The sequence below is a fragment of the Pleurodeles waltl genome, chromosome 11 (genome assembly GCF_031143425.1).
Source record: "Pleurodeles waltl isolate 20211129_DDA chromosome 11, aPleWal1.hap1.20221129, whole genome shotgun sequence".
NCBI lineage: Eukaryota > Metazoa > Chordata > Amphibia > Caudata > Salamandridae > Pleurodeles > Pleurodeles waltl.
This window is the reverse complement of record NC_090450.1, coordinates 593912904-593929537: the sequence shown is the minus strand read 5'-3', so window position 1 is coordinate 593929537 and position 16634 is coordinate 593912904. Positions and strand designations below refer to the sequence as shown.

General features: G+C 44.4%; 1 protein-coding gene across 4 annotated transcripts in view; it reads left to right on the top strand.

Moving 5' to 3' along the window:
* LOC138265921 (tetraspanin-15-like) overlaps positions 1-12697 on the top strand; it is a 162627-nt gene extending 149930 nt beyond the window's left edge. For all 4 annotated transcript variants that reach the window (XM_069214110.1, XM_069214109.1, XM_069214107.1 and 1 more), the window contains one exon: positions 12274-12697. In XM_069214110.1, the coding sequence (XP_069070211.1) occupies positions 12274-12516 (243 nt within the window). In that variant the 3' untranslated portion in view covers positions 12517-12697. The remainder of the gene's footprint in view (positions 1-12273) is intronic.
* Positions 12698-16634: the final 3937 nt, after the last annotated feature.

Here is a 16634-nt window from a genome sequence, read left to right as displayed (position 1 = left end):
GTAAAAGCTGCATTGACAAGTCAATTTAGATGTGCATTTGTTTAGTCTGGTGTTAGAAACCGGGGTGGTATCAAAGGAAAATTAAATGTTTGAAGGACTAAACTGATATGATGATGTAAATCAGACTCTTGACTAATAGAATGTATTGAAACGATATTGAATGTCTAATGATTAATGAACTAAATATGCATGCAAAATTGGAGAAATGTAGTTCTATGTTATACTGACTGAAATATATTGCCAGAGTTATTTCATTTAAAGATTTTGTGGAAATCTAAATGTGAATGAAGAATTATTAATGTAGAAATCATAGTTCACATAATAAAATGTTTTTTTGATGTATTTATGTGCTGTATTAATTCACTTGTGTTAGCCTAAGTGAGGTCTGTTAATCCTGAATTCTGTGACTGTGCGAAGAATGCTGATTTATTTCTTTAACATGAGCTTTCTTTCAGAGTTCGTTCCCACAACAAGACAAGCTTTGGTAATAGACCCCTATTGACTTAGAAATAGAGAGAAGTGCAACATTGTCGAATGTAGAACAAGCTGAATTATTAAATACAATTGTTTCAAACTCGTGTGATGCTATATGGATGGAAGTTGTTCTCATGACAGACTTGGGAAGATATTGAACTGTTGCAGTTTGGAGTTGTGTGATCGATTTCTATTGGATAATCCCTCTTCAATGTAATGTGGACTGTTACCTTTGCTGAATCAGAATGCTGTAAAAATATATCGATGACCAGCTGGACTTTGGTCAGATTTCCTGATGTCATGTGACCAGATGCTTTGCTGATGAGGAACCCTGCATGCTGTGCCCCTTGGAGAGGTATATTCCTCTATGCCTTTGCCCCTCTGAGATGCCTTGCTGAGACTTTGAGGTATTATTTTTACCCCCTACAGAAATCTCTTGATCAAGGCTCTGACATGTTGACACTTTCCCTTTTTACCTATCTTTTGCCCACCCTAGCTAGTAGCTTTTTGCCTAAGATTATTTTTTCAAACTACTTTTTGTCCATTTATTTCTGTTTGTCTTTTGCCTGTATGTATTCCGCCCTACACATGTCTTTCCCTGATTTGGCCAACTGTAGGGCTTCCCTGTACCCAGCCAAAATTAAAACCCTGCTGATTTGAATTGACAAGTGATTGCTAATCCTGAGCAGCTCTTGATTTCTGTATCACAAATATTCATTTTAACAATTTGTATTATTCTCCTTGAATGCTTAGTGTTATTAATGTTAGTTTGCCTGAACTTATTACTTATTTTGTCACCTTGGGCAACCATTGAGGATTTTTAATTTTTGTAACTTGGTTTTGCCAATTGTCTATGTGACTCTGAGCTTGACTTTGTAATAAATCCCTTAACCTTTTTTCTGACGGCAAATGTCCTTCCATGGCCACATTGGACATGGTGTGTATAACTTAATTGACTTGGTGTAGAAATTGTGTTAGTGGTTCTACCACACCCTATGCTAGGTCCAAAGATCCCTTGACCTTGAAGGGCATTGATTTCTGTGAAGGGTGAGACTGCCCCAGCATGGCATAGAACTGCATTTCTCTCAATTTTGCATATGAATTTAAAACACTTTTCATCAAAAATCTAATATAATTTTCATGCAAACTATTACTTTAGACTCTAAAATATAACCTAGTGACAGATTAATACTTCAAGTATTAAATTTAATCCCAGTACCACATAGGTTTAGCTGACTAGTCTATGGTGAGTGCACACTAACATGACTTCTCAGTGCATCACATTAGAACCAAACTGTTAGTACTTTATCATATTGTATAAACTGTCACATATAGATGATCACTGTGACATGAGGGACAGTACTGAGATTTCTGCTACATCTGACATTAGGTTACAGCAATAGCAGGGAGGTCCTGTTAGGGCTTAATCTTCCCTCCAACCCTGTCACTCCTAGCTCACTGCTAGCTTCCACTCTAGACCACACATCAGCATTCTATTACATCATTCACTCTCAGCATTCCAGAGTCAGGACTCCAGCTCAGAGATACATGGTATTAGGACACATAGGATACTTAAGGTGTATGACATTTTTGTGAGCTCTCTATTTTCTGATCCATCAGATGTGATGAGCAAGTCTTCTTGGTAGACCTGTCAGTCTTAAAGTGATCTTCCCCCAAACATTTTCCCCTCTCCAATTTTGCTGAATTCGTTTTTTGTTGGCCTTAAAACTCTGTGCACTTTGCCACTGCTAACCAGTGCTAAAGTGTTTGTGCTCACTCTCTTAAACATGGTAAATTTGACTTACACCTAATTGGCATATTTAATTTATTTATAAGTCCCTGGTAGAGTGGTATGCTGTATACACATGACTAGTAAATTAAATGCTATTAGTGGATCTGTCCCCCCACCCCAAAGTAGCCCTTTAAAACATGACCAGTCCTGCCAGTGCAACCTGTGAGCAGCTTTAAACTGCTAATATGACTTGGCAAAATAAAACCCCTAGCCAAGCCTAATATTCCCTTTTCATTACATAAGTAACCACTAGGGCTAAGGAAGGCCCTAGACATCCCATGGAACAGAGAGTATTGTATTTAAAAAGTTATACATCTACTTTTAAGTTTCAAATGTCCTAGTATTGAAAAACTGGTAAATTCAGTTTTCACTACTGTAAGGCCTACCTGTTCCATAAGATTACGTTTGTGATAACCTTTGTTTAGGAGCAGGTAAAAATGGCATATTTGATATCTAAGGAATTGTATTTTTAAAAACCTCTTTAATTGTAAAGTTGGATTTTGATTCACAGTACTGCCTTTTTTAGAAAGGTGGTATTTTCTTGACATAACCATTGGGTGCCTGCAGTCTCTCTCCTGAATCACATAACTAGGTGTAGTTGACAGTTGGCTTTTGTGTATTCCTCCTAGACAGTGACACAATAGAGGGACTAGGGCCCATATTTATACTTTTTGACGCACAACAGCGCCAACGCAGTTGTGCGTCAAAAATTTTACCGCCGGCTAACGCCATTCCAACGCGCCATGCGGGCGCCTTATTTATGGAATGACGTTAGCCGGCGCTGCGGACTGGTGTGCGTAAAAAAAAAAATGACTCACACCAGGCAGCGCCGGTGTTTGGGAAAATGGGGGTTGTGCGTCAAAAAATGGGGCAAGTCAGGTCTGATGCAAAATTCAGGCCTCAAACCGGATTTGACAGGAGTCATGCCCCCTTGCCCAATGGCCATGCCCAGGGGACTTATGTCCCCTGGGCATGGTCATTGGGCATAGTGGCATGTAGGGGGGCCCAAATCAGGCCCCGCTATGCCACAAAAAAAAAACCGAAAAAAATACTTACCCCAACTTACCTCAACTTCCCTGGGATGGTTCCCTCCATCCTTGGGTGTCCTCCTGGAGTGGGCAAGGGTGGCAGGGGGTGTCCCTGGGGGCATGGGAGGGCACCTCTGGGCTCCTTCTGAGCCCACAGGTCCCTTAACACCTGCCCTGACCCAGGCGTTAAAAAACGGCGCCCATCAGGCTGTGCGCCGTTTTTTAAGGCCTGCCCCCTCCTGTGCGTCAAAATGACATCAGAGTATAAATATGGGGCACAGGCCTTAAAGTCATTTTTTCGATGGGGAACGCCTACCTTGCATATAATTAACGCAAGGCTGGTTCCCCCTTCCAAAAAATGACGCACGGCAAAGTATAAATATGGGGCAGGGTTTGCGCCGATTGTGCGTCAAAAATTTTGATGCACATTCGGCGCAAACAGAGTATAAATATGCCCCTAGGTGTTAGCATACTGTGCACAGCCCCACTTGCACTAAAAAGACTATGCCTGAGCTCATACACAAAGAACTTCACAATAGCCTATCGTACCTGCAGACAGACTGTGACCAGGCAGGGTGACAGAAAATTCCACACACTTCTCTGGGGGATAAATTCTAGCGGTTTCTTCCACTACACCATTTAGAAAACTATGGCTCCCAGACCCACTCTTCAGTTCCCTTCTGGACCTGCAGAAGGGCTTTCAGAGGAGACGTGTGAGACCTGTCAGCCTAAGGGTGGTCTTTCCCCAAGCCTTTTTCATTCTTCCCTCCTGTTTTGTTGAACTGCAACCACGTAAGTAGCCCCTTAAATCATGTCCCAGGCCTACCATTGCAGCCTGTAACAGTTTTGAACTAACAATTCAACTTGACAAAATAAACCTCATGCCAGGCCTAAATCTCCCTTTCTATTACATATGCCACCCCTAAAGCAGACTCCAGACAGCCAGTGGGGCAGGGTGCATTGTATTTCAAAATGTAGACATGTACGTGTCCCAGTAGTAAAAATCTTCTACATTTGTTTTCACTACTATGCGGCCTACATTTTGTCATAATTATTTGGTGTCTGCAGCCTGTTTCCTGGATCAATTGATTATGTGTAGGTGGCAGTTGGCCTTTGTGTATTCCTACCAGACAGCCGCACGATAGAGGGACTAGGTTTTGGCAGGATTTGGTAGCCAATGCAGGTTAGGGGAGCAGAGCTGTGCACAGCCCCACTTGCATATCAAGACTATACCTCAGTGCATACACAAAGAACTTCACAGTAGGCTATTGTGCCTTTAGACTGACTGGGACCAGGGCAGGGAAACAGGAAATTCCAGACATGTCTGTGGGGGTAATCCCTCAAAAGTTTCTTCCACTTCAGGGTGGGGCACCAGGATTAAAAATAGGCTCTCAGATCCACTCTTTAGTTGACTTCTGTCAGAGGACCTCCTTGCTAACTGTGGTTGGCTGTGTATTTCAGAGGATAGAACTGCTGCATGAAGTCTGCCCTGTGCCCTCAGAGGAGTGCCCTGTTGCTTGAGTCCAGCTTTTCTAGTTGAACCCAAAACTTCCAGAGTGATTCCAAGGGCTAGTTGGATGGCTTCTGATCAGAGCCTCAGGGACAGAAAAGGCTTCAACCATTTTGAACCCATGCTTAGACCCATCCTGAGTGAGTCCTGATGCTTCAGGTTGCACCCCCTCAGTCCTAGACACTTTGAAGTGGTGCTAAATGCGGCCAGATAATTCAAATCCACATTTAGGACTTAAAAAATATTCTGTGAAAAAGTGTTCTGAGAACCAAGAGGAGATTGGCAGTCAGCCTGACTTTGTGACAGCTCCCTCTACGTTCTTCTCTGCAGCAGCAAATTCTGTTCAGTGGCTCCTTGTGCAAGGGGTCTGTGGCGTCGTGGAGCTCTTGTCGGGCATATCCTGTAGCTTCATTCTGCTGGAAATTTTCAACTTCACTCAAACAGACTAAGGCCCTCATTAGAACATTGGCTGTATATACCGCCTACGGCTGCGGCGATGGCCACCAAAAGACCATCGCAGCAGCTACCAGCTGTCCAACAAATTATGACCATAGCCGGAATTCTGCCAGAAGGATGGTGGAATTCCGGCTGCGGCCATGGTGGCGGATGTCGGTAAGGTGACGCTGCTGCTGGCACATGATACGGCCTAGCGATGTTCTGCTGGCGGACACTGCTGCTGGCAGAAGCGCCCGGCCCGTCTCCTGCCAGAGGACCCCCTGCAATCAGGTAAGTCGGGTGCTCTGACAGGGGAGGGGGTTGGGGGGGATGTGTGTGTGTGTGTGGGGGTGATTGTGTGTCTGTGCGTGCATGTATGCGGATGTGAGATGTGTGTTGTCAATGTGTGCGTTTATGGATGTGTGAGTGCGTGTATGTTGTGTGCATGCGTTTGTGCATGTATGTATGTCTGTGTGTGTGGATGTGTGTGTGAGTGGATGTCTGCATACGTGGATGATTGTGGGTATGAGTGTGTATATGTGTGTGTTAGACGGTGAATGAAGGTGCGTGTATGTCGTGGGGGGTCTGGAGTGGGGGTGTGTGGTGGAAACCAGGGTAGGTGGAGTGGTCAGGGAAGACCCCTATCAGTGACAGGGGATTCCCTGTCACTGATAGTGCCTACAGCCATGGTCTTCCTGGCAGTAAGGAAGCCACGAAAACCATGGCGCTAGGCGGGGTCATAATCCAGGAGGCGGGCTAGTGACGGCCGCTTGGCTCCAGCCCGATGGTCGTTACCGCCGTCCTGGACGATGTGGTACATTGGCGGTTTGGCTTGAGCCAAAGCTTCAATGTCATATTATGTGGAAACGTACCACCAGCCTGTTGGAGGTACTTTTCTCCATTTTATCGCCGTGTCCGCAAGGTTTGTAATGAGGACCTAAGTTTATAATCAAAAATCTTCATTGGGACTACGTCCAGCAGCTCTCCAACGACAACAAACCTCCCCCCCCCCCCAAGACATCGCCGGCTACCTTGCCCCACTGAACTTTACCTTCTTAGACATTTTTCTGAAGGTAAGCGGAGATTTGGCACAATCCATTTCTTATATGTGAACCACTGTCCATTGGGGTTGGCCAAAATATTCTACATTGTCCTTGTCTCACACCACTAGAAGTCAGCAGTTGGCGTTATGAACTTTTAGGCACTAGTTTTTACCTGAAATTTAAAAAATTCATAACTGGTTTTACTGATTTGATTTTGGATGTTTTAGTGCCAAATGATTTATTAAAATGTACTTGTGTTTTCTAAATGTGGGATTTTTCCTGTGTCATGTTTTCTCTTTATTACTGTTTAAGTGCTGCACACATACTTCACACATTGCCTCCAAGTTGAGCCTGACTGTTTTTGTACCAAGCTCCAAAGGGTTAAGCAAAGGTTAATTTGGTGAATTTTTGTGGTTCCCCCTGAAAAGGACCGTGGCTGTTGATTAAGTATGGTGTCAACCCCGCTCCCCCACCCACCCCCAACCAACAACTCAATTTCTCACACTCCTTGCAGCCATTGATGATAGACCCACCATATTTGGCAATAGTGAATTTCTTTTAGTAATCCAAGGAAATTAGTCCTTAAACCATTTAGGAGGGTAGAGTCTTGTCAGAATCCTTGCGAACTCTGTTTTGTCAATATGTAACCGCCTTAAGACAGTGTTCCCAGTAGCCAGCTAAGAGGCAGGAAATTGGATTATGTTGGGGAGTGCCAGCTGGAGAAAGTATTTCCTATTGCTCCATACTTGTGTCCATTAAAACAGGAGACAAGAAGCTTGTTGCACTGAGTTGCGCGAGGCCCACCTTGATGAACCTGACACATCTCATCTCAGGCATGAAGCAGAGCACAGTTTTGATGCATGCTATATTGTTTACCATTTGCATTCTTGACAATTAGCCAAAACAAAGTGAATAACTGGAGAAACATAAAGGCCAAACGAGAAAAGCTTTCCTGGCGAGCTAGTTATTTCGGTTGTCTCTCTCTGAGTGGGTACAGAAAAGAAGATGGTGAGGGAAAGCAGTTTAATTTATGTATGAAAGGGATGAGGGTCAATAAACAAAATGAAAAATTAACTAGTCTCCATATTTAAAGGGATTGTTAGGGGACATCTTTCTTTCCAAAAGGCTATCTGTTTTTTTGTCACAGTGTGGGGTGGCCTCATTCGAAAAGGATGGACAATGAGGAGGGATGAGTCAATATAGTCTTGCTAATTGAAAGCCAATGAAAAGCAACTAGCTTTGTTACAGTTGACAGTGGCAAATTTTATAAATATTAAAACCAAAACAAAGTTAATGTTTAAAATGTGCTGTTCTGAACCCTGGTATGTCTGCACCCCGATTATGGAGCTGGGATTCTGCTCTAGCATTAGCATGGTTTCCAATTGAAGTTCACACTTTCTGAAGCAGCGAAAACCTACTACGCCAAAAGGATGAGGTTTTCAGGCCCATATGACTCATTTTGATGTCAGAGACCACTGTATATTCAGTAGTGGGTGCATAATCTGTTTCCTTTATATTTGAGTCGAAGACCATAATGGGTTTAATACATTTCAGTTTGGCACCTTTTCAAATGTTCCAGCTTGCACAACTTTTATTAAATTTGGAGCCATAAGGTTAGTCTTATGAAGGTAAAGAATAATGTTAGAAATTGGGTTTTTGGTTGGCAGTCAGGTTACCCTCTGTCCAAGCAAGAACCCTCACTCTAGTCAGGGTAAGTCACACACAATCCAAAATGATCCTGTGCCCACCCTTTGGTAGCGTGGCACGAGTAGTCAGGCTTAACTTAGAAGGCAATGTGTAAAGTGTTTGTGCAATAAATCATACAATAACACCATATAGCACTACAAAAATACACCACACAGTGTTTAGAAAAATATATAATATTTATCTGGATAATTGCAGGTCAAAACGAATAAAGATGCAATGTGAAATTGTAGAGATATCACTGAAAAGTGATATAAAGGGCCTGATTCTAACTTTGGAGGACGGTGTTAAACCGTCCCAAAAGTGGCGGATATACCACCTACCGTATTACGAGTCCATTATATCCTATGGAACTCGTAATATGGTAGGTGGTATATCCGCCACTTTTGGGACGGTTTAAGACCGTCCTCCAAAGTTAGAATCAGGCCCAAAGTGTCTTAAGTCTTTAAAAAGCAAACAAAGTCTCTTTCAAGCACAAAGTACCTGGTTTAAAGTGGAAAATCTCCGCAAAGGGCCGCAGAAGAAGAGATACAGGGAAAAATAGTGTGGGCGTAGATTTCTCCCTTGCACACACAGACTTGCGTCTTTATTTTTCACGCGGGGAAGTCGGGCGTCGTTTTCCGGCGCGCGGACTTTCTCTTTCTGTGGGTCGCGGGATTACCAGATGTCCCGGGGTCTGTGCGTGGATTCTCCTGCTTGTTTTCCGGCTGCGCGTCGTTCCGCGGGGCTGTGCGTCGAAGTTTCGCTCTCACGGCAGGCGTCGCGTCAATTTCCCCTCTGGAAGTCGGGCGGCGTTGTCCTTGCGAGGCCGTGCGTCAAAGTTCTGGTCGCCCCAAAGGCGCCGCGTCGATCAGCGTCGGTGTGCAGCATTTTTCTCGCCGTGGAGCAAGCTGTGCGTCGAAATTTTCGCGCACGAAGAGTCCAAATGAAAAAGAGAAGTCTTTTTGGTCCTGAGACTTCAGGGAACAGGAGGCAAGTGCTATCCAAGCCCTTGGAGAGCACTTTTACAGCCACACAGGAGTTCAGCAAGGCAGCAGGGCAACAACAAGGCAGCAGTCCTTTGTCGAAAGCAGTCAGGTGAGTCCTTTAGGCAGCCAGGCAGTTCTTCTTGGCAGGATGCAGGTTCTGGTTCAGGTTTCTTCTCCAGCAAGTGTCTGATGAGGTAGGGCAGAGGCCCTGTTATATACCCAAATGTGGCTTTGAAGTGGGGGAGACTTCAAAGAGTGGCTAAGAAGTGCACCAGGTCCCCTTTCAGTTCAATCCTGTCTGCCAGGGTCCCAGTACGGGGTGTGGCAGTCCTTTGTGTGAGAGCAGGCCCTCCAGCCTCCCAGCCCAGGAAGACCCATTCAAAATGCAGATGTATGCAAGTGAGGCTGAGTACCCTGTGTTTGGGGTGTGTCTGAGGCTGTGTTATTTCGGTTGTCTCTCTCTGAGTGGGTACAGAAAAGAAGATGGTGAGGGAAAGATGTTTATTTTATGTATGAAAGGGGTGAGGGTCAATAAACAAAATTAAAAATGAACTAGTCTCCATATTTAAAGGGATTGTTAGGGGACATCTTTCTTTCCAAAAGGCTATCTGCTTTTTTGTCACAGTGTGGGGTGGCCTCATTCGAAAAGGACGGACAATGAGGAGGGATGAGTCAATATAGTCTTGCTAATTGAAAGCCAATGAAAAGCAACTAGCTTTGTTACAGTTGACAGTGGCAAATTTTATAAATATTAAAACCAAAACAAAGTTAATGTTTAAAAGGTGCTGTTCTGAACCCTGTTATGTCTGCACCCCGATTATGGAGCTGGGGTTCTGCTCCAGCATTAGCATGGTTTCCAATTGAAGTTCACACTTTCTGAAGCAGCGAAAACCTACTACGCCAAAAGGATGAGGTTTTCAGGCCCATATGACTCTTTTTGATGTCAGAGACCACTGTATATTCAGTAGTGGGTGCATAACCTGTTTCCTTTATATTTGAGTCGAAGACCATAATGGGGTTAGTACATTTCAGGTGGGCACCTTTTCAAATGTTCCAGCTTGCACCACTTTTATTAAGTTTGGAGCCATGGGGTTAGTCTTATGAAGGTAAAGAATAATGTTAGAAATGGGGTTTTTGGTTGGCAGTCAGGTTACCCTCTGTCCAAGCAAGAACCCTCACTCTAGTCAAAGTCCTTTGTAGAAAGCAGTCAGGTGAGTCCTTTAGGCAGCCAGGCAGTTCTTCTTGGCAGGATGCAGGTTCTGGTTCAGGTTTCTTCTCCAGCAAGTGTCTGATGAGGTAGGGCAGGAGCCCTGTTTTATACCCAAATGTGGCTTTGAAGTGGGGGAGACTTCAAAGAGTGGCTAAGAAGTGCACCAGGTCCCCTTTCAGTTCAATCCTGTCTGCCAGGGTCCCAGTACGGGGTGTGGCAGTCCTTTGTGTGAGAGCAGGCCCTCCACCCTCCCAGCCCAGGAAGACCCATTCAAAATGCAGATGTATGCAAGTGAGGCTGAGTACCCTGTGTTTGGGGTGTGTCTGAGTGAATGCACAAGGAGCTGTCAACCAAGCCCAGCCAGACGTGGATTGTAAGGCACAGAAAGATTTAAGTGCAAAGAAATGCTCACTTTCTAAAAGTGGCATTTCTAAAATAGTAATATCAAATCCAACTTCACCAGTCAGGAGGATTTGGTATTACCATTCTGGCCATACTAAATATGACCTTCCTACTCCTTTCAGATAAGCAGCTACCACTTCAATACTGTATGAGGGCAGCCCAGAGTTCAGCAATGCAGCAGGGCAACCGCAAGGCAGCAGTCCTTTGTAGAAAGCAGTCGGGTGAATCCTTTAGGCAGCCAGGCAGTTCTTCTTGGCAGGATGCAGGTTCTGGTTCTGGTTCAGGTTTCTTCTCCAGCAAGTGTCTGATGAGGTAGGGCAGAGGCCCTGTTTTATACCCAAATGTGCCTTTGAAGTGGGGAGACTTCAAAGAGTGGCTAAGGAGTGCACCAGGTCCCCTTTCAGTTCAATCCTGTCTGCCAGGGTCCCAGTACGGGGTGTGACAGTCCTTTGTGTGAGAGCAGGCCCTCCAGCCTCCCAGCCCAGGAAGACCCATTCAAAATGCAGATGTATGCAAGTGAGGCTGAGTACCCTGTGTTTGGGGTGTGCCTGAGTGAATGCACAAGGAGCTGTCAACCAAGTCCAGCCAGACGTGGATTGTAAGGCACAGAAAGATTTAAGTGCAAAGAAATGCTCACTTTCTAAAAGTGGCATTTCTAGAATAGTAATATCAAATCCAGCTTCACCAGTCAGCAGGATTTGGTATTACCATTCTGGCCATACTAAATATGACCTTCCTACTCCTTTCAGATCAGCAGCTACCACTTCAATACTGTATGAGGGCAGCCCCAATGTTAGCCTATGAAGGGAGCAGGCCTCACAGTACTGCAAAAACGAATTTAGGAGTTTTACACTATCAGGACATGTAAACTACACAGGTACATGTCCTGCCTTTCACCCACACAGCACCCTGCTCTAGGGTTTACCTAGGGCACACATTAGAGGTGACTTACATGTGGAGAAAGGGGAGGTTTAGGCTTGGCAAGTACTTTTAAATGCCAAGTCGAGGTGACAGTGAAACTGCACACACAGGCTTTGCAATGGTAGGCCTGAGACAAGGTAAAGGGGCTACTTAAGTGGGTGGCACAACCAGTGCTGCAGGCCCACTAGTAGCATTTAATCTAAAGGCCCTAGGCACATATAGTGCACATTACTAGGGACTTATAAGTAGATTAAATAGTCCAATCAGGTATGATCCAAGGTTACCATGTTTACAGGGAGAGAGCATATGCACTTTAGCACTGGTTAGCAGTGATAAAGTGCGCATAGTCTAAAAGCCAGCAAAAACAGTGTCCAAAAAGTGGAGGGAGGCAGGCAAAAAGTTAGGGGTGACCACCCTAAGGCTGTCAGGTCTAACAAATTTGTTATCACAGAGTCGTAGTCAAGTACTTTTTTAGTATTGTCATTAGCATGTGGATGGCCCTGGGACTGAAGACTGGAGTCACAATACCTAGAGACCCCTGGGCACTTTATGTGCTGTGTAAATGCAGTTAGAAGTTGTATTTGTGACATTTGTGGTTAGTGTTTATAATATATTCGATGGTAAGATGATTTACTTCATTTTCCTCAGTAAATTTGACTGTGCTGTTATTTTTATTCTGGTGATTGAAATTTTGGAATAAATTGTATGTTTTTGTTTTTAGGTTGACTGTAGAATTATATGCATGCCACATATTGCATTCCATGGTATCTTTGTTGTGTTTTGCAGGTACTGGGCCTTATGATGACATGGCTATATTGGCACAAGCTGACAGCTTTGTGCAAATATGACACTGTTGACTTCAGCATCCTGAAGGTATTTGATTTTGATGCACTCGACCTAAGCGGTGCAGGCTGGTGCCTTTGCATTCCCAGGGAGGACGGATATATTCCTGTCAGCGTAGATGTGGATGACATCAACGACTGCGGTGAACTACACGACAATCCAACACTAATTGACGAAATATGCTGAAAACCAATGTTACTTTTAATTCTTGCACAATATGGACTTTATATTCAGGTGGGACACGTGGCGAATTTCCCAGGACTTGGCAAAATAATTTGATGTGTCCTAATCAAGACTTTTTTCAGTGGATGTTTTGTACTGTACATGTTTTATTTTTTTAAATAAAAGTTTGTTTTATTTGCAGCAATTTGGATTGTTTATAGCCTGACATTGGAGTGCAAGTAAAAGGGGCTGCTAGATTGCAATAGAATTAACTACACACATTGTTGAAAAGCTTATTACACAACAGTATTCATGGTGTTGCTTTCTCAAAGGCAATGCAAGGTTGTTGTAAACAGCCCAGGAGGTGATTTATAAGATATAGATTACTAGTAGTAGTTGTGTGTATTGATGGTTACCCTATATTGTGGTCTTTTTTTGAAAGGCTTGTGCTTACGATTACCTGGAGCTTTCTGCTGCTGGGTGGCTCACTGCTAATACGACCTTTGGATCTGACAGCCTTTTGGATGTTTGTTTCCACACCCCAGTGTAGCCTCTCCCCATGGCTCCCTTCTCCTGACTTTACTATTGTTAGACCTGGGGTCTTTGGTTGACAGTCAGGTTACCCCCTGTTCAAGCAAGGACCATTTCTCTAGTCAGGGTAAAGGATAATCACCCTCAGCTAACCCCTGCTTACCCCCTTGGTAGCTTGGCAGAGCAGTAGGCTTAACTTCAGAGGGCTAGGTGTAAAGTATTTGTACCAACACACACAGTAACTCAATAAAAACACTACAAAATGACACAACACCAGTTTAGAAAAATAGGAAATATTTATCTAAACAAAACAAGACCAAAACAACAAAAATCCGATAAACACAAGTCAAGTTATGAATTTTTAAGGATTAAACTCAAAAATAGCACTTAGAAACACAAAATGCTTCGATGAGGTATTAACACGGTGTCGTGACAGAGTCGTTCCCAACAAGCCGACACCAGCGGCACCGGACATGGAGTTGCGTAGACCCCCAAGTACAGTACCTTTGGTGAAGAGTGAAAACAAGTCAATGGGCGAAGTCAGGGATCGGGGCGTCTGTGCGAAACGTTGAATCCACGCACTTTGAGCGGTGTCGGTCACGACGTGGTGCGGTGACTTCTACGGAGTCGCAAACTTCAGCGGGACTGAAGCGGCATCGGGCCTGCGAAAGTCATCGTGTTCCAGCAAAGATCATGGAGTCGGTTGCAGGCGGCGTCACCGGATTCAGCAGCGGTGTTTGTCCGAAGTCGTCCGAAGTCGATTTCGTTGGATTTCCACTGGCTTTCCTTTCAAGGGCCCAGGGACTGTATAGGGCATCACTTGTCAGAGCAGGAGTCTCTCCAGAGACTCCAGGCGCTGGCAAAGAGAAGTCTTTGCTGTCCCTGAGACTTCAAACAACAGGAGGCAAGCTCTAAATCAAGCCCTTGGAGAATTCTTCACAAGATGGAAGGCACACAAAGTCCAGTCTTTGCCCTCTTACTCTGGCAGAAACAGCAACTGTAGGATAGCTCCACAAAGCACAGTCACAGGCAGGGCAGCACTTCTGCTCAGCTCTTCAGCTCTTCTCCAGGCAGAGGTTCCTCTTGATGTCCAGAAGTGATCTAAAGTCTGTGGTTTTGGGGGTCCTTCTTATATCCAATTTCTCCTTTGAAGTAGGCCTACTAAAGTAAAGTCTCTTTTGAATGTGAAATCCTGCCTTGACCAGGCCAGTCCCCAGACAGTCACCAGGGGTCAGAGACTGCATTGTGTGAGCACAGGCACAGCCCTTTCAGGTGAAAGTGACCACTCCTCCCCTCCTTCCTAGCACAGATGGCTCATCAGGAAATACTGACTACACCCCAGCTCCCTTTGTGTCACTGTCTAGTGTGAGGTGCAACCATCCCAACTGTCAAACTGACCCAGACAGGGAATCCACAAACAGGCAGAGTCACAAAAATGGTATAAGCAAGAAAATGCTCACTTTCTAAAAGTGGCATTTTCAAACACACAATCCTAAAATCAACTTTACTAAAAGATGTATTTTTAAATTGTGAGCTCAGAGACCCCAAACTCCACATTTCCATCCACTCCCAAAGGGAATCTACACTTTAATCAGATTATTTAAAGGTAGCCCCTGTTTTAACCTATGAGAGGGACAGGCCTTGCAACAATGAATAACGAATTTAGCAATATTTCACTGTCAGGACATGCAAAACACATTACTATATGTCCTACCCTAACCATACACTGCACCCTGCCCTTGGGGCTACCTAGGGCCTACCTTAGGGGTGCCTTACATGTAAGAAAAGGGAAGGTTTGGGCCTGGCAAGTGGGTACACGTGCCAAGTCGAATTTACAGTTAAAACTGCACACACAGACACTGCAGTGGCAGGTCTGAGACATTATTACAGATCTACTTATGTGGGTGGCACAACCAGTGCTGCAGGTCCACTAGTAGCATTTACAGGCCCTGGCACCTCTAGTGCACTTTACTAGGGACTTACTAGTAAACAAAATATGCCAATCATGGATAAACCAATCACATACAATTTACACAAAGTGCATGTGCACTTTAGCACTGATTAGCAGTGATAAAGTGCTCAGAGTTCAAAAGCCAAAAGCAACAGGTCAGAAGAAATAGGAGGCAGGAGGCAAAAAGATTGGGGATGACGCTGCATAAGCAAAAAAGTCCAACAACTATCATCCTAATTTCATCTTACCCCACTTCTTTAAAAGCTTTTCACAACCTGTCTTCTTTCAATCTCTTTTGTGCACCTTCTCTCTGTGTGCCACATTTGTAATTTAGGCTGTGTTTTGCTGAAATCGGGAAGAATTTAAACAGTGAAAGGTATATCGTCAATAACAGCTCTCCTTAATTTGTTGTATGTCACAGTATTGAATGAAAAATATCGAGATGAAACAACATAGATGCCAAAATGATGCATTGCATAATATTGTCAAGGTAAGCATACTTGGGGGAAGGTAGATTTTCTATTTTAACTCCACTTCCACTTACCATCATGACAGTCAGCAGATCAATATTCAAAGTAAATTTGGGCATTTCAGAGTCAATGTTTTGAAACTATCCCCAAGAATGGAGACTTCAGCGAGCTGTAGTAACTCTAGCTTAGTCCTAGCTTCTCTGGTTTCCATACTCTCACTCTTTCTTTGCTTCCTTCAACCTCCTTCTCTCTCCTACTTCCTTCCCACCTTTTCTCACTTCTGCATTCCCTTCCTTCCCCCATTTTTTCATTCTCTACCGTCACTCTGTCCTCTTCTCCAGATCACATCTTTATCTCCCCTTTTATCCCTCTTTCTCACCTCTTTCCTTTTGTGGTTCTTTCTCACCATCCATGTCCTTCTGTACCATCTTTTTCCATTTGTTCTCCTTTCCTCAGTGCTCTGGCCCTCCATCTCTACCACACTTTCCCATCCTCATGTGCTTTATCTCAAGCCCCCAAATGCACATCTTTATCCACCTTTGTTCTGAAAACCAGTATTAATGTAGTGTTGTGTCCTCCCCAGCCAGGGAGCATGCATAAGAACACTACACACGGAACATGTATCTAACACCTTTATTCCTCAGCGTAAAACATTCAACTAACTTTTCAATATCCCGTAACCGTTAAAGGCCACACCTTAGCGTCTCCCAGATTGATTGCATAATCCCTTTCCCTGAGTCTGCCCTATAGCCGCGGGGTCTTAATGCTCACAGACACTACATCTCCCCACTTGTTAAACAAAAGGACAGACAAAGAAACATGCACAAATAGCAGCATCACAGTTCCTCGCTCAGCCTTCTGGGTGGTTTCACATTTTGGCCAGACCGAGTAACATGAGGTAGTTGAGCTGTGCCCAGGTTAGACCCCAAGGCTACAGGTTTTGACGTCTGATCAGGGCTTTCAGGCGGTACCGCTTCCTCTGGGCTTGCCGAGACTGATGATCACCTCACCAGATGTCTGAAGTGGGACAAGTCCCTTGTAATGGATTTGCCAGGTTGATGCGCTGTTACCATATGTCCCTTGCTCTGCATGACCTTCAGAGGTTCAACATAAAAAGGGCCGATCTGTCTTTCGTTTCCATTTTTGTTTGACCAGAACCCAATCACCATCGTTAAACACAATCTCCCGAG